The following is a 23,029-nucleotide window of genomic DNA, read 5'->3' as shown; positions in this document are numbered from 1 at the left end:
AGGAGAGCACCCTAATCCCTCTGCAGTCAGATTCTGGTGTAGCATCTTACGGCAGGCCCTTACCACAAAGGAAGTTGCAGCTTTAAGGCCTAATGCTAATGTCTCAAACTGCTGTTTGAGGACTAAGTTCACTTTGTGATCCTGCAAATCCTTCAGGACCACTCCATCTTCACTAGGCAGAGAGGTTAGAGGACCTTCAGGCATCTCCCAATGCTCTGTTATCATCCTGGTAATCTCTGGGTGCAAAGGGAAGCACTTGGACTGTGATTTGGTACTGCTTAATAATGAGAGCTGGGCAGCAGAAACTTGTAGGTACTCTAAATCCAACTCCTGCAGAGAAACTGTAATAACCTCAGTTAAATCTGTTGGCATAAATAGCCTGCGCAACATCAGATCATCTCCCTGAGCTAGGGCTGATACCAACCCCTGATCACCCACCCCAAACTGCGAACTAGAATCTTCCAGGGAAAATGCATGGTGAGAGAGCAGTGCAATTGCATCCAAACCCATCTCATCACAGCACTTATCCGAATGGGCCTCTGGATCCTGCAGCTCTACCGGTTGCAGCAAGGTCTTGCTTTGTGGAGGTAAACTCCTCTGAGAGCTAACTGGCTGACCCAGAGGATGTGGTAAGAGTGGATAGCATAGCTGGTTATAAGAAAGGTTTGGACAAGTTCCTGGATGAAAAGTCCATAGTCTGTTATTAAGAAAGACACAGGGGAAGCCACTGCTTGCTCTGTATCGGTAGCATGGAATATTGCTACACCTTGGGTTTTGGCTAGGTACTGGTGACCTGGATTGGCCACCATGGGAATGGGCTACTGGGATTGATGGACCATTGGTCTGACCCAGTGAGGCTATTCTTATGTTCTTTTATGCTTCTGGTAAGCTGCATATATCAAAGTCAACAACCTGGATTGGGACCTCTGCTAGTCTGTCAAGTCTTTTCTCAGGATAAGGGGTATCGGCACAAAAGCACGTCGCTGGTGACACCGAGTCACATTTCAGAACCTTCCAACCCATGAAGTGACCAGAGGGGTTTAAGCCCATGGTGCCCATCACCTCTTGTATACCCAGTGGCTCATGGTACAAGGATACTCCTTGTCTGACCATCCTGTGCAAATTTGGCATGATATTAGGTCTAATCCACTTGAGGAGTCCATAATAATCGATTCTTACCAAAATCAAACCTATTTGAGTCAGAAGGCGAAATCCAAGATGGCTGCTGTGTTTTGGCACCAAAAAATGGCCTATGGGAGCAAACCCAAAAGTCCCAAATTACTGAAAATAAAAATTAGATTCTTACTTTACTAGTAGATACGTGTGCCATTCTGGACGATAGGTTATTCTCTCCATGCTTGCCTGTTTTTATTCCTCCACCAGAGGGTTCTCCTGCCCCCTTTAGTTTGTACCAAAGCAGGCGATAGCCCTATATAGGAACACTTAAGAAGGAAGGGTACGGGAAGACTCCCAAAAATACAGTGCTGTTCTGATCTAAAAACATAAACATGTTAAACATTACAATGGAATGGCCATATAGATCAAAAACATTTATGAGTTCAAACATTCCCCAATGAGTTATAGCAGTACATTATTCTTCATACCTTGAGAGCTGACTGACATCAAAATTTCAGCTTTGACTTGAACCATCTGATGAAGAGAGTAGGCAGGCGGAGAAATAACAGACAAGGCAGGGCTCCAGAATGACACACCTATCTACTAGAAAAGATATTAGTAAGGTAAGAACCTAATCTCTTTTTCCAGTGCCCAGTCTAAGCCCGAAGCTCCTGCCCCCCTTCATGCGCCGCACAGTACATGGTATAAGGGTGCTCTTCTGGCATTCATTCAGCACAAATTTGGCATGAATTAGGAGTAAAAGAGCCCGGGGACTCCTTCCTTACAAGTTTTGGGGTAAAACAAAGTGATTTGAAGGTTCTGGAGAACTTTCAAAAAAAATTGGGAAATCTAAGATGGTCACCACCACAGTGTTTTGGTGACAAAAAATGACCCTAAAACAACTTAGCAGAAAATAAAAAATACAGAAAATAAGATTTTAGAGGTGGGGGACACTATAGGAAGTAGTAGAAACCTGTAAAAACAGGATTTGCAAACTCCTCTAATTTTGCCCATAGGCTGTAACCTGTACTGAGGATTTGCTGCAGCCTGCCTCAGCTCTCTTTAAAAGTAGCTGGATCTGGAGAAGAAACCACTGTCTTCTAACTCTGAAATCTTTGGACTGCCAGTCAGATCGAAGTCTGACTGATCCTTGACCCCTGCAGACCTGCGCATGCAAAATAAGGGAGGCGAAACATACCTGGCACTAGGGAGGCGAAACACACCTGGCACACTGAGCCCCCTGCAAGTGCCTAACAGCCTGAGCTCAAGCCCCTGTGAACAAGTAGATAAGCAAAGCTCCAAGAGATCCAGACCCCAAGCTTCACAACCAGTTTCTGGTAGCACTGTGGGATTGGCCTGTCAACAGCAGATCTCAAATATGCTTCTTCTCCACATAGACAGAGGTTTCCACTCAACCTGGGGAGCTCTAGAGCACTGAAAACCACTGAAAACATACACAAAAAAAATCTAAGGTATACAGAGCAGATCAGAAAGACTTCTTCCAGCTCATGTACAGAAGAAAAAACATAAGGGGCAGCACAGCCCTCTGGTACAGAAGGAGGAATAAAAAACCTGGAGTGGATCCTTCTGCATGGCTTGCGAGTATGGAGAGAATACTCTTTTGTCCAAAATGACATGCCTATTGCATTAGAAAAGATTTTATGGGAGGGGGACCTTTGGGACACCCTCAGAAACCTTTAGTTTTGCTGAACTCAGACCCACCCCAATTTTTCCATAGACAGTAATGAGCTGTATACACAGGTGTCATGTGCTGTGCCTGCATTAGCTTCTCACTGCAGCTAGAAATGAAGAAGAGATTTCTGCCTCAGCCAAGCAAGGGTAATGCCAGTGTTTGTGGGTAAGATGCTCTTAATCCATGAAAATGGATTTGGAATAAAAAATCCTTTAAAATGTCTTCATAGGAACTATGAACCAAGCTTAGACATCAAGTGATAAAATCTAAGGGAGAGTCTTACATAAAGATTACTGCAGACTCTGCTCTCTGTGTTCGTTATCTTAGAATATATTGATCTGGCTTTTGAGACTTCATTCTGCAAAGAAGAAAGAAATAATTTAAATTAATTACTGTAGTGCAAATTCTTAAGTATACCATTTATCACTAGACCAGTAATGTACATGGCCCTAATTCTGTGCTTCTGCATTCATTTTACCATATTACAAACAAGACAAGTTGTGCAATGACAGAAATCCTACAGCACAATTAATATTCAAGTTCACTATGGAACAGGCAAGTACTTTGTAGAGGGGGCAAAAGAAATTGGGGGTGGGGGTTTGCAGGAGAAGAAGGAAGGAGTGGAGATGGGGCAATCTATATGTACATTTACCCAAAAGTAGATACCTTGCTGCAAGACAGATTGGATGGGCCATTTTAGGGAATGTACTATGTACTGACTTTTCTCTTTCAAAAAAATAGTTGCATAAGTAATTTTATTTGAAGAAACTATTACAACTTCTTATTGTGTAAACCGAGTTGAGCCTCTGTTGACTGGAGGATGATCCGGTATATAAACCGAAAGATTGGATTTGTTTCCTTACTCCCATTGTGAGTCCAACATTTCACTGATAGGATGGTCTGTTTGGTTAGACTAACCATCTACTCAGGCTATCTACCTGCCTCCTAAATTTAACCTCAGTTCTTTAGTGTATTTCTGGAAAGATCAGAGAAAGAAATCCACACAAGAGTGTAGGTAATAGTCAAAGCTTTGAGAAGCGTTTCTGCATCCCCAAAATAATGGGACGTCAGAAAGACTTACCCAATACAAGTGACTGGCCATTTTATTGGAAATCATTAATTCATTATTAAACATACGGAGTTGGTGCATTGCAAATTTACAATCCATTTACAAATTGCAATATTCTATTGGTTATTTTGTTCCTTAGCAACAATGACTTAACTTATCACATGCTATTGTCTCACCTCTGCTCTCTATTGCAAATATCTCGTTTACAGAAACAATCACATGATTTTCTATAACTACCAGCTCATCAATATTTGGTTATGGGGCCATATTAGTTAAGGCCCCCCCTTGTATTCTGCACAATACAATTACCACCATCAGCTTAAAATGAATCTTCTATGGTACACGATAAGACATTAAGAGACAGTCTAACCATTTTCCACCACAGAGATAGCTACTCAGTTTCAGGGACATGTTGTTAAGAATCCAACCAAGGAAAAAGGCTGAGTGCTAGTGAAAAGCAGGCATGGCATCTAGAATGTGAAACAGCTAATGAGTTCAGAAATGTCAAGAGGAATGTATGTAATAAGACAGACCAGGCTTGAGTGCTAACACATGTGCAAAACAGTAACAGAAAATAGAATATGTTTATTAAATTTACTGCATATTCTGCTAAGCGGCTTCCATATAGACATACACATTAAACTCAATAAGCATCATAAGAACATAAGAATTGCCACTGCTGGGTCAGACCAGTGTTCCATCGTGCCCAGCAGTCCGCTCATGCGGCTGCCCTTAAGTCAAAGACCAGTGCCCTAACTGAGTCTAGCCTTACCTGCGTACGTTCTGGTTTAGTAGGAACTTGTCTAACTTTGTCTTGAATCCCTGGAGGGTGTTTTCCCCTATAACAGCCTCCGGAAGAGCGTTCCAGTTCTTCACCACTCTCTGGGTGAAGAAGAACTTCCTTACATTTGTATGGAATCTATCCCCTTTTAACTTTAGAGAGTGCCCTCTCTTTCTCCCTATCTTGGAGAGGGTGAAAAACCTGTCTTTATCTACTAAGTCTATTCCCTTCATTATCTTGAATGTTTCGATCATGTTCTCTCTCAGTCTCCTCTTTTCAAGGGAGAAGAGGCCCAGTTTCTCTAATTTCTCACTGTACGGCAACTCCTCCAGCCCCTTAACCATTTTAGTAGCTCTTCTCTGGACCCTTTCGAGTAGTACTGTGTCCTTCTTCATGTATGGCGACCAGTGTTGGACGTAGTATTCCAGGTGGGGGCGTACCATGGCCCGGTACAGCGGCATGATAACCTTCTCCAATCTGTTTGTGATCAGACCAACATCGGGCTCCCCCTCCCTGCATCGGCACCCATGGGCATGCCGCCGCGTGGATCGGGAGGGAGGATGAGGCCAACCTGGCGATGCAGGAGGCTCGCCCCGTTTCTTTAAGAGGAGCGCGGCCGCCGCGTGGCGGAAGCGGCCACCCCCCACCCGACAACCAGGCAGACGAACTCACTTTTTTTTTTTTTTTTTTTTTATATAAGGCGAAGCAGTAGAGTGGTGAAGAGCTCGCCTCCTCCTAGGCCGCGGGCCGCGTTGGGGCAAGCGGCTCGCGGCACCGTGCGCCAGCGCTAAAGGCCAACGACTCCCCTCCTCCTAGGCCGCGGGCCGCGTTGAGGCTAGCGGCTCGCGGCACTGACCGCCTCCGACCGGCGCTCCGGGGCGGCGCGCCCCCTGGCCGCGTGTGCAGCGGCCCAACTCCCTCTCCGCCAGGACTCCCCCATCCGGCAGCTGCACCAGCGTCCCGTGGGGACACCGACACCGGTCCGAGACACTCCGGTGTACAGCTGCCAGAGAGAGGACGCAGGAGAGGAAAGTCCACCGCTGGAGCTGGAAGCGCCGGTACCTGCGAGGCAACAGACCGCCAAAGGGTGGGAGGAAGGGAAGCCGCCTCTCTCTTTGGGATCGCCGTAACGAAAGGGCGACCTCCCTTCCGCTCACCCCTGGTTTTCAGCATTATATCTGCTTAATTTCTCTTCTCCTCCCTGTTTCTTACTAAAAAAAAAATATAAAAAAAGCACAAAAAAATCCTTCTCTTTCCTCTGTTAAATCTTATTTCTTCTTCCTGCAGTTTTGTTTAAAATACTGTGTTTTAGGTGGTATAGAGCCTATATTTCTGCCTTACTAGTAGTCTTACTTATAGTCCCACCAACCCCAGGGACCACTATTCATATATAGAGACCCATATAATCAGGACTTCACAACCAATCAAGATGACCTTTATTCTATGCAATCACTGTGGTGCTTTAATTCCAAGACATACTATTTGGAGGCTTAAGGCTTGCCCCATCTGTCTTCAACTTGCCAGTATTAAGGAGGAGCTCTGTAAACTTAAACAGGAATTGAATACAATTAAAGCAGCTTCCATCACTCCACAAAATCATACCAACTTACCACCTCTACCTCAAAGAATAAAACAGCCCAGGAATAAATGGGTCACAGTAGGCTCAGGAAGACTGCGACATGTAACACAGAAACATCCACCTTCACTAATATTACCTCTACAGAATTCCTTCGCTCCACTAGTGCACTGCGATACTCAGGAAAACAGAAGGGAGGTGGGACTGGAACCAATGAAAGAAACTCAAGAGAACAAGAGCACCCTAAGTACAAATAAAAAAGCCAAAAACAGAAAACTATTACTGTTGGGAGATTCCATCATCAGAGGCATTAACCTTGGAACACAGGGCGAGGAGTCCAAAATAGTGAAATGTCTTCCAGGATCCTCAGCTACCAGGAGTTCCAGGCAAATACTGACTATAATTAAGGAAGAAACTAAGGATTTTAACACTGATGTTGTTATCCATCTGGGAACAAATGACCTGGCCAACAACTCCACACTTGCAGCACAGAAAGCTTTTCGGGAGCTTGGTGAGGGCGTGAAACCTTTTGTAAAGACTTTAGCTTTTTCTGAAATACTGCCTGCATATGGAAAAGGAGAGCAAAGAATGAAAAACACAGAGGACTTTAATAGATGGCTCAGAGCCTGGTGTCATCAAGAAGGCTTCAGGTACATAGGAGGATGGGGAAATACATGGAAGGACAAGAAGCTATATTGCACTGATGGGCTACATATTACTACAGCAGGAAAAAGAAACCTTGCAGAGAAATTTAGACAATATTTTTCTAGGCATTTAAACTAGAAGGTGGGGGTGGTGTATGTAGAGACCACCCCCGGCAAAAGAAAAGATGTGATAGTAGTAAAGGCTGCAACAAAAGCAATATCAGCAACTCATTTCTTAGTATTGCAGCGGAAAGTGAAACGACACAAAAATCCATACGAAAAAGGAGATTATCGCTGAAAAATAGCTGGAAAGCGATGACCACAAATGCTCGCAGTCTAAGCAACAAAGTTCATGATCTGCAAGCCCTAATATTAGAGGCAGATCTAGATATTGTTGCTATCACAGAGACATGGTTCAGTGAATCACATGGATGGGATGCAAACATACCGGGATATAATCTTTTTAGGAAGGACAGAGATGGTCATAAAGGTGGAGGAGTAGCTCTCTATGTAAAGATCAATATCCAAGCGACCGAAATGCAAGGGACCTGGGGAGAGGAAGAAGCGATATGGATTGCTCTGAAAAGAGAAGATGGAACTTCTATCTACGTGGGTGTAGTCTACAGACCTCCGACTCAATCGCAGCAAATTGATAAGGATCTGATTGTGGATATCCAAAAGTTTGGAAGGAAAGAGGAGGTTCTGCTGTTGGGAGATTTCAACCTGCCGGATGCGGACTGGAATGTTCCGACTGCGGAATCGGAAAGAAGTAGGGAGATTGTGGATGCCTTTCAAGAGGCTCTGCTCAGACAAATGGTGACGGAACCCACAAGGGAAAAAGCGATATTGGATCTGGTCCTCACAAATGGAGAGAGTATATCTAATGTTCGAGTGGGTGCTCACCTGGGTAGTAGCGATCATCAAACGGTTTGGTTTGATATAACGGCCAAAGTGGAGAGCGGCCGCACGATACTTAAAGTCCTAGATTTCAAACGTACGGACTTTAATGCAATGGGAAAGTACCTGAAGAAAGAGCTGTTAGGATGGGAGGACATAAGAGAAGTGGAAAGACAGTGGTCTAAGCTGAAAGGAGCGATAAAAATGGCTACGGACCTTTATGTGAAGAAAATCAATAAAAACAAGAGAAAAAGGAAGCCGATATGGTTCTCCAACCTAGTGGCTGAGAAAATAAAGGCGAAAGAGTTGGCGTTCATGAAATATAAAAAAACCCAAGAAGAGGAGAGCAGAAAGGACTACAGGGTGAAACTGAAAGAAGCCAAGAGAGAGATACGTTTAGCGAAGGCACAGGCGGAAGAACAAATGGCTAAAAATGTAAAAAAGGGAGATAAAAATTTTTTCAGATATATTAGTGAAAGGAGGAAGATAAAAAATGGAATTGCTAGGCTAAAAGATGCTGGGAACAAATATGTGGAGAGTGATGAGGAGAAAGCAAATGTGCTAAACAAATACTTCTGTTCTGTGTTCACAGAAGAAAATCCTGGAGAAGGACCGAGATTGTCCGGCAAAGTTACACGAGAAAATGGAGTAGATTCTGCGCCGTTCACGGAGGAGGGTGTTTATGAGCAACTTGAAAAACTGAAGGTGGACAAAGCGATGGGACCAGACGGGATCCATCCCAGGATACTAAGGGAACTCAGAGAGGTTCTGGCGAGTCCTATTAAAGACTTGTTCAACAAATCTCTGGAGACGGGAGTGATTCCTGGGGATTGGAGGAGAGCGGATGTGGTCCCTATTCATAAAAGTGGTCACAGGGATGAAGCAGGAAACTACAGGCCGGTGAGCCTCACTTCAGTTGTTGGAAAAATAATGGAAGTGTTGCTGAAAGAAAGGATAGTGTATTTCCTTGAATCTAATGGGTTACAGGATCCGAGGCAACATGGCTTTACAAAAGGTAAATCGTGCCAAACGAACCTGATTGAATTTTTTGATTGGGTGACCAGAGAGCTGGATCAAGGACATATGCTAGATGTAATTTACTTGGATTTCAGCAAAGCCTTTGATACAGTTCCTCATAGGAGGCTGTTGAACAAACTTGAAGGGCTGAAGTTAGGACCCAAAGTGGTGAACTGGGTCAGAAACTGGCTATCGGACAGACGCCAGAGGGTGGTGGTTAATGGAAGTCGCTCGAAGGAAGGAAAGGTGACTAGTGGAGTCCCTCAGGGTTCGGTGCTGGGGCCAATCCTGTTCAATATGTATGTAAGTGACATTGCTGAAGGGCTAGAAGGAAAAGTGTGCCTTTTTGCAGATGATACCAAGATTTGTAACAGAGTAGACACCGAAGAGGGAGTGGAAAATATGAAAAAGGATCTGCAAAAGTTAGAGGAATGGTCTAATGCCTGGCAACTAAAATTCAATGCAAAGAAATGCAGAGTAATGCATTTGGGGATTAATAATAGGAAGGAACCGTATATGCTGGGAGGAGAGAAGCTGATATGCACGGACGGAGAGAGGGACCTTGGGGTGATAGTGTCCGAAGATCTAAAGGTGAAAAAACAGTGTGATAAGGCAGTGGCTGCTGCCAGAAGGATTCTGGGCTGTATAAAGAGAGGCGTAGTCAGTAGAAGGAAGAAGGTGTTGATGCCCCTGTACAGGTCATTGGTGAGGCCCCACTTGGAGTATTGTGTTCAGTTTTGGAGACCGTATCTGGCGAAAAACGTAAGAAGACTTGAGGCGGTCCAGAGGAGGGCGACGAAAATGATAGGAGGCTTGCGCCAGAAGACGTATGAGGAGAGACTGGAAGACCTGAATATGTATACCCTAGAGGAAAGGAGAGACAGGGGAGATATGATTCAGACGTTCAAATACTTAAAGGGTATTAACGTAGAACAAAATCTTTTCCAGAGAAAGGAAAATGGTAAAACCAGAGGACATAATTTGAGGTTGAGGGGTGGTAGATTCAGGGGCAATGTTAGGAAATTCTACTTTACGGAGAGGGTGGTGGATGCCTGGAATGCGCTCCCGAGAGAGGTGGTGGAGAGTAAAACTGTGACTGAGTTCAAAGAAGCGTGGGATGAACACAGAGGATTTAGAATCAGAAAATAATATTAAATATTGAACTAGGCCAGTAACTGGGCAGACTTGCACGGTCTGTGTCTGTGTATGGCCGTTTGGTGGAGGATGGGCTGGGGAGGGCTTCAATGGCTGGGAGGGTGTAGATGGGCTGGAGTGGGTCTTGACGGAGATTTTGGCAGTTGGAACTCAGGCACAGTACCGGGTAGAGCTTTGGATTCTCGCCCAGAAATAGCTAAGAAGGAAAAAAAAAAAAAAATTTAAATTGAATCAGGTTGGGCAGACTGGATGGACCATTCGGGTCTTTATCTGCCGTCATCTACTATGTTACTATGTTACTATGTTACTATGTTCTTAATCATTCCTAGCATTCTATTTGTCCTTTTCGCCACCGCCGCGCATTGCGTGGACGGCTTAATCGACTTGTCGACCAGTACTCCCAAGTCCCTTTCCTGGGAAGTCTGAGTCCTGCACCGGACATCCTGTATTTGTGTAAAAGATTTTTGTTACCGACATGCATCACCTTACACTTATCCACGTTAAACCTCATTTGCCATGTCGCAGCCCATTTCTCAAGCATGTTTATGTCACTTTGCAGGTCTTCGCAATCCTTCTGTGTCTTCAGTACTCTGAATAACTTCATATTGTCTGCAAATTTTATCACCCTCGGATGGATGCTGTCCGGTCCAGGGGATTTATCATTTTTAAGCCTATCAATCTGCCTGCATAGCTCTTCTAGACTGATCATCAACCCAGTTAGTTTCCCGTCTTCGTTTCCTGTGTATAGCCTGTCGGCTTCCGGTATGTTGTATATATCCTCTTCGGTAAATATAGATGTAAAAAAGGTGTTCAGTTTGTCGGTGATGGCTTTGTCCTCTTTTAGCACTACCTTTATTCCATGGTCATTTAACGGCCTCACGTGGCGTGCGCTTTGTTGGAGTGGCGGCCGGCTTGGCTCGGGAGTTGAGAGGTCCTGCGCATGCTTCTGCAAGATGGCGGCTGGCTTGAATCAAGAGCTGGGAGGCGCTAGCGGACGGCAGAGGCATTGGCCAAAGCAGGAGGACAGCCGCACGGGGACCCCGAGGGAAGGAAGCCACTTCGCTGAAGGGGCTGTGGCACCCACAGGCGGGTACCCACCTCTGAGCCACCATAGCTGAGAGCTCATTTAGCGAGTCAACACTCGTTTTGTGAGGCACGATTTGTGGAACTGTTTTGCTTGTCTTGCAAAACACTCACAAACCATGTTACTCGCAAACTGAGGTTTGACCTTACTTTCATTCTGTATTTCCTTCTGGTTTGTTAATGTCCCCTATTCTTTCAGGTCTGGATGCACTAAACTCACCATGCATTTAACAATCATCGCTAAAACCAGTTTGAACTGGTTTAGCGTCAAAGTAATGCACACAATGGCTTACTGCGTGCTTTTCTGTGTTTGTTGCAGATTCTGACTCTGTTATGCAAATGAGCCCTTTAGTATTAAAATGAGGTCATTAGTATTAAAATGATCACTCTGACCGATGCCCTAACATTGCTTAGGGATGCACAAAATCTAGTGCCGACTTTTAATGACCCGAAATTACTGACATATATGCAATGTGTTAAAGGCACATTTTATGTGCTCCCCTCTTGCCTCAGCCACGGACCCCTGGACCTCCTGACCACTCCCCATGATCGGCAGGAAGGAAGCCCATTCCCTCCTGCCTCAGAAACACAGACCCCTCACTCCTGACCCCCACCCTCCCACTCACGAAGATCATTGGCAGGAGGGATGCCCACTCCCTCATGCCTTGGCTACCCTGACCCCCAAACCCCAGACCCCTCCTCCCACCAAGATCGTGGCCACCCTGACCCTCCCACACTCCTGATGCCCCCCGCAAAGATCGGCAGGAGGGATGCCCACTTTCCCCTGCCTCGGCCACCCAGACCCCTCCCATGAACCCTCCCAACCCCTGCACCTTATATAGAAGGCAGCAGGAGGGATTTCCAGTCCCTCCTGCTGGCAGACCTGCCTCTTCAAAATGGCGGCCCTTTCCCTTTGGCCCTGACTGGCTTAGGTGCCTGAGCCAATCAGGGCCTTAGGCACCTCCAGGATGAACCGGGAAGGGGAAGACCTGCCATTTTGAAGAGGTGGGCCTGCTGGCAGGAGGGACTGGGCATCCCTCTTGCTGTCTTCTGTATAAGGTACAGGGGCAGGGTGGCGGAGTAAGGGGGTTGAGGTGGCCAAAGCAGGAAGGAGTGAGCATCCCTCTTTGTAGGAGGGGGTCGGGAGTGTGTGGGAGTCTGGGTGGCTGTGATCTTCGTGAGGGGGGAGATGTTCAGGAGCATGGGGGGTTCAGATGGCTGCAATCTTCCGGGGTGGGAGGGGGTCCAAGTAGCTGAGGTAGGAAGGAGTGGGTTTCCCTCCTGCTGACAATCTTTGGGGGGGGAGAGTGGAAGGGAGTCAGGAGCATGTGTGTGTGGGGGTCCAGGTTTCTGAGGGAGGGGGAGGGGGCATTCCTCCTTCCTATCTATTTTTTTTTGTTCAGGGGTGTGGTGGGGGTGGGTGGGTGGCACAACTATTTTTTTATGGAAAAAAATATTGTGCGTGTGTAACACAACCAGAACATCTTCGCCCATTAAAAAATAAAAAAGTCTTCATGCCCTGAACAGCTAATTGGCAGGAGGCTGATTTGGGGTTTCCCCTGGCAGGAGGCTGCTTCAGGGCTTCCCCTGGCGCTCAGCTGTTTGGGTTCCCTCTGCCAGCTCTACACATGTGTCAAAGTTGCTTTTCCAATGATTGATTGGATGAGATTGTGGTAGACCTCCGCAAAACTCATTTGCATGCAGTCATTTGAACATCAATCGCTGTTTTCAAGTCGGACAATTTAGCGCCCCCACAGCAAGCCACAAAATTTTAACAATGATTTTTGTGCATCCGGGCCTCAGAGTCTTATTGTAGGCGCTGCCTCTTTGACAGCAGTTCTGTTTCCTACTAGTATCATGGAGCTCTTATCTTGATCCACATGATGTTCAAACTACATTGTTTGTACAGTCTTGCATGAACAGCATGAAGTTTATATGCTGTATAATTCACTCATTGAGAATCACACAGCCTTGAAGGAAAACAGAGCAGTTGCTTGGGACAAAATGCCAGCAGAAAGCCTCTGGAGAAGGTGGGAATGAGGGCAAAGTATAAAGATAGGACTGTGTTTGTGACTGTCCTTGGTCAAGGATAAAAAGCAATTTGTGCAGTCACAAAGTTAATGATTGAATCATCCTCTGATGCTTCTACCACTGACTATTAATATTTCAATGGATTCTTATAGAAACATAGAAATATGATGGCAGATAAAGGCCGGATGGCTCATCCAGTCAGCCCATCCACTATCTCCTCCTCTTCCTAAGAGATCCCACATGCCTGTCCCTGTGTTTATATGTAGGGCTAATTTTGTGTTTGGTCAAAATGAATCACCAACCTAGTACATTTTTCATCTCAACCATTTCTGGCGATAAAGGAAGAGAAAGTAGCTTCAATGGCTAGGTGGGTCAGAGCAAGAGGAAGCAGCCTGGATCAAAGAAAAGGGAGGGATTTATCTTAGCAGCCAAAGAAGGAAGAATGGAAGGAGGAAGTGGAGTCGGCAACCCACACAAACTAAAGAAAAGTGCCATATATACTTGAATATAAACCAATCCAAATATAAACCAAGGTATACCCCCCCAAAGGAGGAAAAAGGTTGACTTGAATATAAACCGAGGTTAGAAATTTGGGTTGTCATAGTGAGTCAATCTATAAAGACTAACAGTCTCGATCCCGCTCCTCAAAAACAGGAAGTAAATTCAGAAGGGGACGGGATTGAGACCGGCAGAGCCTATAGTGAGGTAACAGGGAAGGCCTCGCAGCTTGTTTTCATTATTGCCAAGACTGGAGGCATGGCTGATGTCAACTAAGTGTGCATCGCTAACTCCTCACTCCCCCCTCTTTCTGGCGGCCAGCAAACAACATGGAAGATTGTCGCAGGGAGGAATCAGCTGCCTGCCTCACATGTTGGGCCTGATTGATCCGCGACTCCTGATCCGCGACCCCAGGCCCCACAGACAGACCCCTAGGTAGGTTTAAATTTTAATATTTTTAAAAACTGATTACACAAGCAATCAAGCATAGACTCAAATATAAACAGAAACCCCCATTTTGGGGCAATTTTTTGGCCCCCAAATCTCTGAGTATATCTATAATAATAAAACGGTAAACGCGCATGCGCACTCTTAATGCCGTGTTGCCTGATCTGTAGTTCTGTGACCGGCAGAGTGCGCAGGTGCGCTTACCACGCAGGCTTGCTGGTTCCGGCCACAATGCATTCAAATCAGATGAATTGAATAAAAATAAACGTAGTATCGGACTTAGAAGCCACCGGCCTTAGGAGGGCTGCATTCCGTCTTCAGCTCATCTCCCTCTCCCCCCCGCCACCTCCCAGGAACCGGCTCTAACAGGCTCACCCTCCCTCTTCCCCACGCTCTTCTCCTCTTCCGCGGAAGGCATGTGCTACGGGGATGACGCTTGCTTCGTGGGGGGCTGGGGCTGAAAGGGAAAAGATGGGAGAAGGGGACTGGGAGGGGGGGAAATGCGTTTGGAGCTGGGGTTGAAAATAAGGGACATGTGAGGGAAGGAGGCTTTACTAGCACCCGTTAATGTAACGGGCTTAAACACTAGTATAGTATATAGACAGGGAAAAATGCTTGAGTACCTGAATAAACTCAAGTAAAACCGTTCTGAGCTCCCCTGGGAGAACGGTATAGAAAATTGAATAAATAAATAGTAGTGTCTCCATATGGAATGGGCAAATTTCATTTCCTTTACTCTGTGGCTAACTCTCCCTCTGATCCTTCTTTCAACCAGGTGAAGTACTTGAAGAGCAGCTGCCAGGCAACTTATAGAAGGCATCTGTCATTGGATAAAAACCCTGGGCTGGTCCCTGCAATTATGTCCTCTTCTGGTCCAGTTCCAATGACTAGAACTACAGCTATGGTTAGTTACTTCTCCACATAGAGACTTAGGTAAAACTTTGTTGGTATTATGAAGAAAAGTAGCCTGATCAGCTAACTTTGGGGTGTGAATACCTCAACCTATCCTGCACACAGTCCCCTTCAGTGATAACTATCCATCTGCTGGGATTTGAATTCATTGGAACACTTTTAGTTCATTAATGAGTCTTGAAACACTTGATGTGCCAAACTTGTTAATCCCTTAATTAATGCACATACAATTGATTTGCATATATGGTATAAAAAAAGAAAATGAATTTGTGAAAAACAAACAAATAACCCCCACCCTCCAAAGCAAGACAAAATTAGGAAAAGAGAAAAATCCACTAGCTATAATTCTTAGAAGGCTGAACTGAAAATTCATCAATTCATCAATAGAAACAGTTGCCCCAAAAAGAAAGAATAGAGATGGGAAGATTAGGTTACCTGCCTTGATAATCTTCTTTCTAGTAGACAGGCACATCATTTTTGAACATTTGGGTAAGTCAAATCTATTCTCAAGAGAACTTCTGTAGAAAGCCTCATTAGAATTTCTTGCTCTGCCTCCCATCTCTCTGGGCTGTGCTCAGCCCTAGAGAGGAAATATAAGAGGGAGGGATATGGGGATACTCTCTGAGAAACATGTCTGTTCTGCTCATATCACAATTATATAACAATTCAAACTGAAAAAACCCCCATGAACCCATTATAACACAGAACCAGGTGAAAACAAACAAATCACCTACTTGCATGCAACTTGCAGGAATTATTTTGGAGTAAAAAGAGTTTCACGGCAATAGGAGTGGCTTTCCTCATCCATATCCTTACTGGATAAAGCGGAGAATCAAGATATCTGTTTGTCCCGGCATGTCTGAGGCACAAAGCAGGCTAATGAACATCTGACTGGGTGGGCTTCAGGAATGATGTACCTGTCTACTAGAAAGACGATTATCAAAGTAGGTACCTAATCTTATGAACTTAAGAATTGCCATCCTGGGACAGACCGAAGGTTCATCAAGCTCAGTATCTTGTTTCCAATAGTTGCCAACCCAGATTCCAAGTTCCTAACTAGATTCCAAGCAGTAAAACAGATTTTATGCTGCTTATCCTAGGAATAAGCAGTGGATTTCCCCAAGCTTTCTCAATAATGGTATCTATGGACCATTACAAATCATCCTATAGCAATGAATAATTAACTGGCTTACTAATTAAGTTACTTACTTAGACAATACTATGCCTTGAAGCACCAAAATACACCCAAAGTGACAAACACATAATGAAGATGATCCCTTTTATATAGCCTTTTCAAGCAGTATCCATCAAGCCCATGTACAAGCATGCCCAGACTGTATCATTTCCATGGATGTTATACAACTTGCCCTGGATGCCCAGTCTATATCCAGCAAGGTATAACGTGAGCAATAGGCCTATATTAAGAATTTGGCTAAGAATTAATTGCATTAGCTTGAAAGTTTAACAAGAAATTGTAAAAATTTTTTTTAAAAAAAATGGTATGTGATATGTAATTTGTAAAATGATTTCAGCAATCAGCAGCCAAAAATCTGTGTTGAAGAAGCAAAATCTTTGTTGGATCTCCTTTTTTCTGCGTAGATAAATTTTTGTTTATTAATGTTTATTTCCAAGCAAAAGAGACTGACAGCATCATGGTGAGAATTATACTAGATCGACAAGTTTCTGTTTCCAAGCATCCTAATTCATCAAAAATGCTCTTTCACTCTGTGACTATGCTGTACAGCAGTAGTTCTCAGCCTAGTTCTAAGAACACATCTAACCATTCTCATTTTCAGTATATCCAAAATGAATAATTATGAGATGGATTTGCATGCAATGGAGGTAGTATATGCAATCTTTTTCATACATATTCATTGTGGAAATCCTGAAAACTTTCCTGACTGGGTGCATCCCCAGGACTGTAACATGGTGCTTACTCCACAACTTAGAAAAAAGGAATCCAAATACCTGTTTCAGAGCAAATGCTATGGCGAAGAAGTATGCCCGGTTGGGAACAAAATCGTCTTTCAGTTCTGATTCTTCCAGTAACAGAGAACAGATTTTGCACGACTCTGTGCTGTTCTGAAAATGAAAAGAAAAAAGGTATCTTCTATTCATTTTTGTACTAGGTTTAATTCTATTGCTTTGGGAATGGTCATAACATCACTGTTCTCCTAATGAGAAAGGGCGGCAGAGAATCAACTTCTTCATAATCAACAGAATTCATTCTCAGCCAAAAGGTCACTAAGACGTCAACTTCAGCTCACAGTTCCAATCCTATGTGCAGATATTAGTCGAAAGAACCTAATTCCCCAGGACATTTATAGGGAAAAACATTACAATCACGTTTTAGAGTATAAAAATGTATATGCCCAGTTTTACAAAGCAGAAGAAGGACTTGAACCCAAACTCAGCTCTGTCACTGAGCCACTTGAATGGCCCTAAGTGAAATGCTAACAAACTACTCTATCTAGGCAAACTTGAAAATCCTATATAGTTTAGCAGTTATTCGCTATACTGGCATTACCTATGTTTTGTGCCCTCTGTCTGAATAAGATCTCTCACCTATGTTCTGCTTTGTATGACTGCAATAACACAGGCTGATTTGCTGCTAGTTCACACAGTGGAGGATAATTTATGTGGGCAAAACAGTGTCCCAGCAGCAGAAGTGGGGAGAGTGTGGTGCAGTGGTTAAAGCTACAGTCTCAGCACCCTGGGATTATGGTTTCAAACCCACGCTACTCCTTGTGACTCTGGACAAGTCCTTAATCCACCCATTGCCCCAGGTACATTAGAGAGATTGTGACAGGGAAAAATGCTTGAGTACCTGAATAAACTCATGTAAACCGTTCTGAGTTCTCCTGGGAGAATGGTATAGAAAATTGAATAAATAAATAAAATAAAGTGTTTTTTTACAAAATTGCTTGTTTTATATGCAGATAAACTTGTGCATGCATAAGTATAGCTGTAGTCTGGAGAATATTACTGGGAGCAGACTGGGGAGGGGTTTGCACCTACACAGTTTTGAATTTTCGGTTCATAGTCTGTCGCACATGAGACACCAGCGCACCAACAAGCCAGCGCGGACAATTCGGCGCAAGAAAGAAGTGCGCCGCGGTTAAAGAGCTCCGAAGCGGGGTGTGAGTGGGGAACCCCCCCACTTTACTGCATAGTGTTTGTGCTGCTGTTGGGGGGGGATTTGGGGGGGGTTGGAACCCTGCATTTTAGAGAAAACGGAACGTTTTCCGATTTTTTTCAGGAAAAGTTTCGTTTTCTCTATAATGTGGGGGTTGCACCTCCCCCCAACGGCAGCGCGAACACGATGCAGTAAAGTGGGGGGTTTCCCCCACACACTCCCCGTCGGAGCTCTTTACCGTATTTTCACGCATATAACGCGCGCGTTATACGCGTTTTTACCTACCGCGCATACCCCTCGCGCGTTATATGCGTGAGCGCGGTATACCAAAGTTTTAAAACATAGTTCCCACCCCGCCCGACGCCCGATTCACCCCCCCAGCAGGACCGCACGCACCCCCACCCCGAACGACCGCTCGCACGCGCTCCCATCCGCACCCGCATCCACGATCGGAGCAAGAGGGAGCCCAAGCCCTCTTGCCCGGCCGACTCCCCGACGTCCGATACATCCCCCCCCCCCCGGCAGGACCACTCGCACCCCCACCCCGAACGACCGCCGACTTCCCGACAATATCGGGCCAGAAGGGAGCCCAAACCCTCCTGGCCACGGCGACCCCCTAACCCCACCCCGCACTACATTACGGGCAGGAGGGATCCCAGGCCCTCCTGCCCTCGACGCAAACCCCCCTCCCCCCCAAGAACCTCTGACCGCCTCCCAGCCGACCCGCGATCCCCCTGGCGACCCCCACGACCCCCCACCCCCCTTCCCCGTACCTTTGGTAGTTGGGCCAGAAGGGAGCCCAAACCCTCCTGGCCACGGCGACCCCCTAACCCCACCCCGCACTACATTACGGGCAGGAGGGATCCCAGGCCCTCCTGCCCTCGACGCAAACCCCCCTCCCCCCCAAGAACCTCCGACCGCCCCCCAGCCGACCCGCGATCCCCCTGGCGACCCCCACGACCCCCCCACCCCCCTTCCCCGTACCTTTAGTAGTTGGCCGGACAGACGGGAGCCAAACCCGCCTGTCCGGCAGGCAGCCAACGAAGGAATGAGGCCGGATTGGCCCATCCATCCTAAAGCTCCGCCTACTGGTGGGGCCTAAGGCGCGTGGGCCAATCAGAATAGGCCCTGGAGCCTTAGGTCCCACCTGGGGGCGCGGCCTGAGGCACATGGGCCCAACCCGACCATGTGCCTCAGGCCGCGCCCCCAGGTGGGACCTAAGGCTCCAGGGCCTATTCTGATTGGCCCACGCGCCTTAGGCCCCACCAGTAGGCGGAGCTTTAGGATGGATGGGCCAATCCGGCCTCATTCCTTTGTTGGCTGCCTGCCGGACAGGCGGGTTTGGCTCCCGTCTGTCCGGCCAACTACTAAAGGTACGGGGAAGGGGGGTGGGGGGGTCGTGGGGGTCGCCAGGGGGATCGCGGGTCGGCTGGGGGGCGGTCGGAGGTTCTTGGGGGGGAGGGGGGTTTGCGTCGAGGGCAGGAGGGCCTGGGATCCCTCCTGCCCGTAATGTAGTGCGGGGTGGGGTTAGGGGGTCGCCGTGGCCAGGAGGGTTTGGGCTCCCTTCTGGCCCAACTACCAAAGGTACAGGGAAGGGGGGTGGGGGGGTCGTGGGGGTCGCCAGGGGGATCGCGGGTCGGCTGGGGGGCGGTCGGAGGTTCTTGGGGGGGAGGGGGGTTTGCGTCGAGGGCAGGAGGGCCTGGGATCCCTCCTGCCCGTAATGTAGTGCGGGGTGGGGTTAGGGGGTCGCCGTGGCCAGGAGGATTTGGGCTCCCTCCTGGCCCGATATTGTTGGGGAGTCGGCGGTCCTTCGGGGGGGGGGAGAGGGATGTATCGGACGTCGGGGGGGGGGGCATCAGGCTTTCAGGATGGGGACAGACCTTCAAGGGGGGACAGTGCACGGAAGTCAGGGGGGGTGAACGGAGAGTCGGGACAGCGCACGGAAAGTCAGGGCGGGCGAAAGGAGCGTCGGGCAGCATGCGCGGTATACCCGTGAGCGCGGTATATCAAAGTTTTTGTGCAAATCATCGTGATTTCTGCGCGCTATATCCGTGTGCGCGTTTTATACGGGTGCGTGTTATTTGCGTGAAAATACGGTAATTCAGAAACAAAAACATTTTTGATTCAGAAAAAAAAAGTTATCAGGTGTAAATGTGCGTGGGTAAGTTTCTTGGAATAAACATGTCATTCACTTTGAAATTCAGTGTAAACCCTGTGGGTAGAAATTTGCCAAAGACTTTCTATCAATATTGGCAGTTTCAAAAATAAGGCCTTTATACTAAAAGCAGCAGACAATGTGTTTGGTTACACACCCTGGGTTGGAGTTTGTAACAGGATGCTTATGCAACACGTCCAAGAAAGATGCCCATTTTATAGAGGCCCAATCTTTGGCAAGCACTAATTTGAATTGCACTAAATATCATTTTATAGAGGCAACATAGATGCCCATGTGCATTTTAAAAGCAGACAACCCAAACTAATTCCTGTAGTGTGCAAATTCTGATGCAAACATTTACGCTTGCTCCTAAATTGGTATAAATATGTGCATATTCCACACAATTCAATATTCTTATACAGAATATAATGTGTCAAAAATTATATATAATTATTATATTTGTGTAAAAGTGCTGACTTTCCCACCAAAATTCAAATTGGTGACCAAAGGACTGTCCTGTTCCCAATCAATTTACAAAGACAAACTGCAAACCTCACAGCATACCCTGAAGAAAGCCACAGCATGGTGGCTGGAAAGTCAGTTTCTAACTGACAAGACACAGTAAGACCTGGAAACCTGCAATAAACACTTTTTTAAATGTACATATTATGTTTAAGTTGGTAGAAAGTATACATGCAATTTATATTTATCTCCAGTGTCTCTTATTATTAATTATGTATTAACACAGGTTTTTGAATGATATTTTATCATGAATGTCTCATTTTATTAATTGTGGTTTTTATTTCTGGTTTCCTTTTGGTTTTAGTTTGCCCCTGACAAAGCCATATAGGTGAAACGTGGCCATGTCGGGCACATTTCTGTGTTCCTGGGAGTATTTTTGATAAAGACCTTTCATTTGGATCTTGTTTGATCTGATTCTGTTTTCCTACATGGTGGATCTAGTGGACAGATTGCCTTCTTGTTTTTTTAAGATGTAAGAGGACAATACACGTGAACAACTTAACTTACCATCAGTTCTGACTTTTAGAATTCAACTTGTGCACAAAACATTTTTAGGCACAGTGATACTAAATTTATGAAACTCTGTGCTATGCGAACTAGATTATCTGAAATTCAGGAAACATTTATATTAGCTCTTTAATCTTTCTTTTAAGTCTACATTTACAAAGCCAAGATAGGAACTCCCCCACGGCAAATGCACCACAGCCCATTCAATTTTTATGGGCTTCGGAGCATTTGCTGCAAGAGAATCAATACTGTAGCTTTCTAAGTTATTGTAATTGCTGAATTGTGCAACTTATTTCTGTACTAGCTGATGACCCGGCGTTGCACGGGTATTTAATTATAGCAATAGCACTGTAAATGGATTCAAATAAAGATACTTTATAGTGGTGAATGAAATTATTGTTTTACAGCTTAATAAAAAGTACAATATTCAAATTATAATGTGAAATATTTGACAAAATGAATACAATACAACTAACGCAAAACGTGATAATAAACAAAATTTTTAGTTTCACCTCCAGGAGCAAGAACATATAAATTGTTGGGTGAACCCACCCTTGAGCAAGCAACATAGAGTTGTGGGCCGAGAGACCCCCAGAACATATCACCCCAGGTAGTGAGGGATCTGCATACCAAGTTTCGTTCAAATCGGTCAAGCCGTTTTTGAATTACTGTGAGAATGGCAGCTTTTTACATTTTTTCCATTGACATGAAAGGGTGATATCTGCTTATCTGTTTGTAGCTCCGCCCACGTGTGCAGGTGGGCCGCGAGACTCCCAGAACATATCAGCCCAGGTAGTGTTTGCATACCAAGTTTCATTCAAATCGGTCAAGCCGTTTTTGCGTGATCGCGGCACATACATACATACACACATACATACCTCCGATTTTATATATATAAAAGAAGAAGATAAGTAATCATTTTGAGCTTTCCAGTTAAAACAGTATATCAATATTATGCTTATTATTATTTATAATTATGGTCACTTAGGAGTTTGCTATCTGCACATTCAGTGAACTGACTGATAGGCCTTTCTGAAGTCCCTCCTGCAAAAAGTCCAAGACTACTGAAACTGGAGCTCAGAAGGGCTCTACCTCCTCTACAGCGCACCAATGCTGAAAGGACTTCCAGGTCTTAGCATAAGCTGCTACCATGGATGGCTGCTTAGCTCTGAGCAAAGGGATGACTACAATGTTCAAATATCCCTTGCTCATCAGGGCCACCCACTGAAGAACCATGCTGTAAACCCAAATGGTTCTGGATTCTCAATAGAAATTAGACCCTGAGTGAGAAGGTCCACTTGAACCAGTAGCCTGAGGCTGTCGGCCTTCTAGATCCAGCCTACCACGAACTGTGGGGCCAATCAGGGCCACTATGACTATCAATCCTGGCTGTCTCTCAATCCTGCGAATGACTCACTCGAGCATGGACCACAGGAGGAACAGCTGGACCTCCTGCTATAGGAGGGGTCTTAGGCGCTTGGGCCAATCAGGCCCTAGGATCCTGTGGGTTAGGCAGGGGATGGGCGGGCCCGCCTCATTTGGACAGAGGCAGGCCTGCTGGTTGGACGGTGCGAAGACCCGTCCGGCCAACTTGCAGGTAAGCCTGAGGGGGGGTTCCGGGGTGGGGGTTTTGTTGGGGGGGGTGTCTGGCAGGACGGGTTGGGCACCCTCTGGCAGGCGATCTTCGAGAGGCCGTTGGGGGGGGGTCCGGGGAGGGCAATTGAGTCATGTTGTTGGGGAGGGGGGTCTGGCAGGAGGGGTTGGGTACCCTCCTGCTGGCGATCTTCGGG

The 23,029-nt window shown here is 46.0% G+C and overlaps 1 protein-coding gene across 2 annotated transcripts in view; it reads right to left on the bottom strand.

Annotated features, from left to right (window-relative positions):
* Nucleotides 1-23,029, bottom strand: part of PTCD2 (pentatricopeptide repeat domain 2) — a 70,750-nt gene that overhangs the window by 6,012 nt on the left and 41,709 nt on the right. For both annotated transcript variants that reach the window (XM_033929118.1, XM_033929126.1), the window contains exons 7-8: nt 16,888-17,001; nt 3,093-3,167 (exon numbers count right to left, since the gene is read on the bottom strand). In XM_033929118.1, coding sequence (XP_033785009.1) covers nt 3,093-3,167; nt 16,888-17,001 — 189 coding nt within the window. The remainder of the gene's footprint in view (nt 1-3,092; nt 3,168-16,887; nt 17,002-23,029) is intronic.

This window comes from Geotrypetes seraphini, chromosome 1 (assembly GCF_902459505.1).
Source record: "Geotrypetes seraphini chromosome 1, aGeoSer1.1, whole genome shotgun sequence".
Taxonomy (NCBI): domain Eukaryota; kingdom Metazoa; phylum Chordata; class Amphibia; order Gymnophiona; family Dermophiidae; genus Geotrypetes; species Geotrypetes seraphini.
Note: the sequence above shows the minus strand (reverse complement) of the source record. Positions and strands in the feature narration are given on the sequence as shown.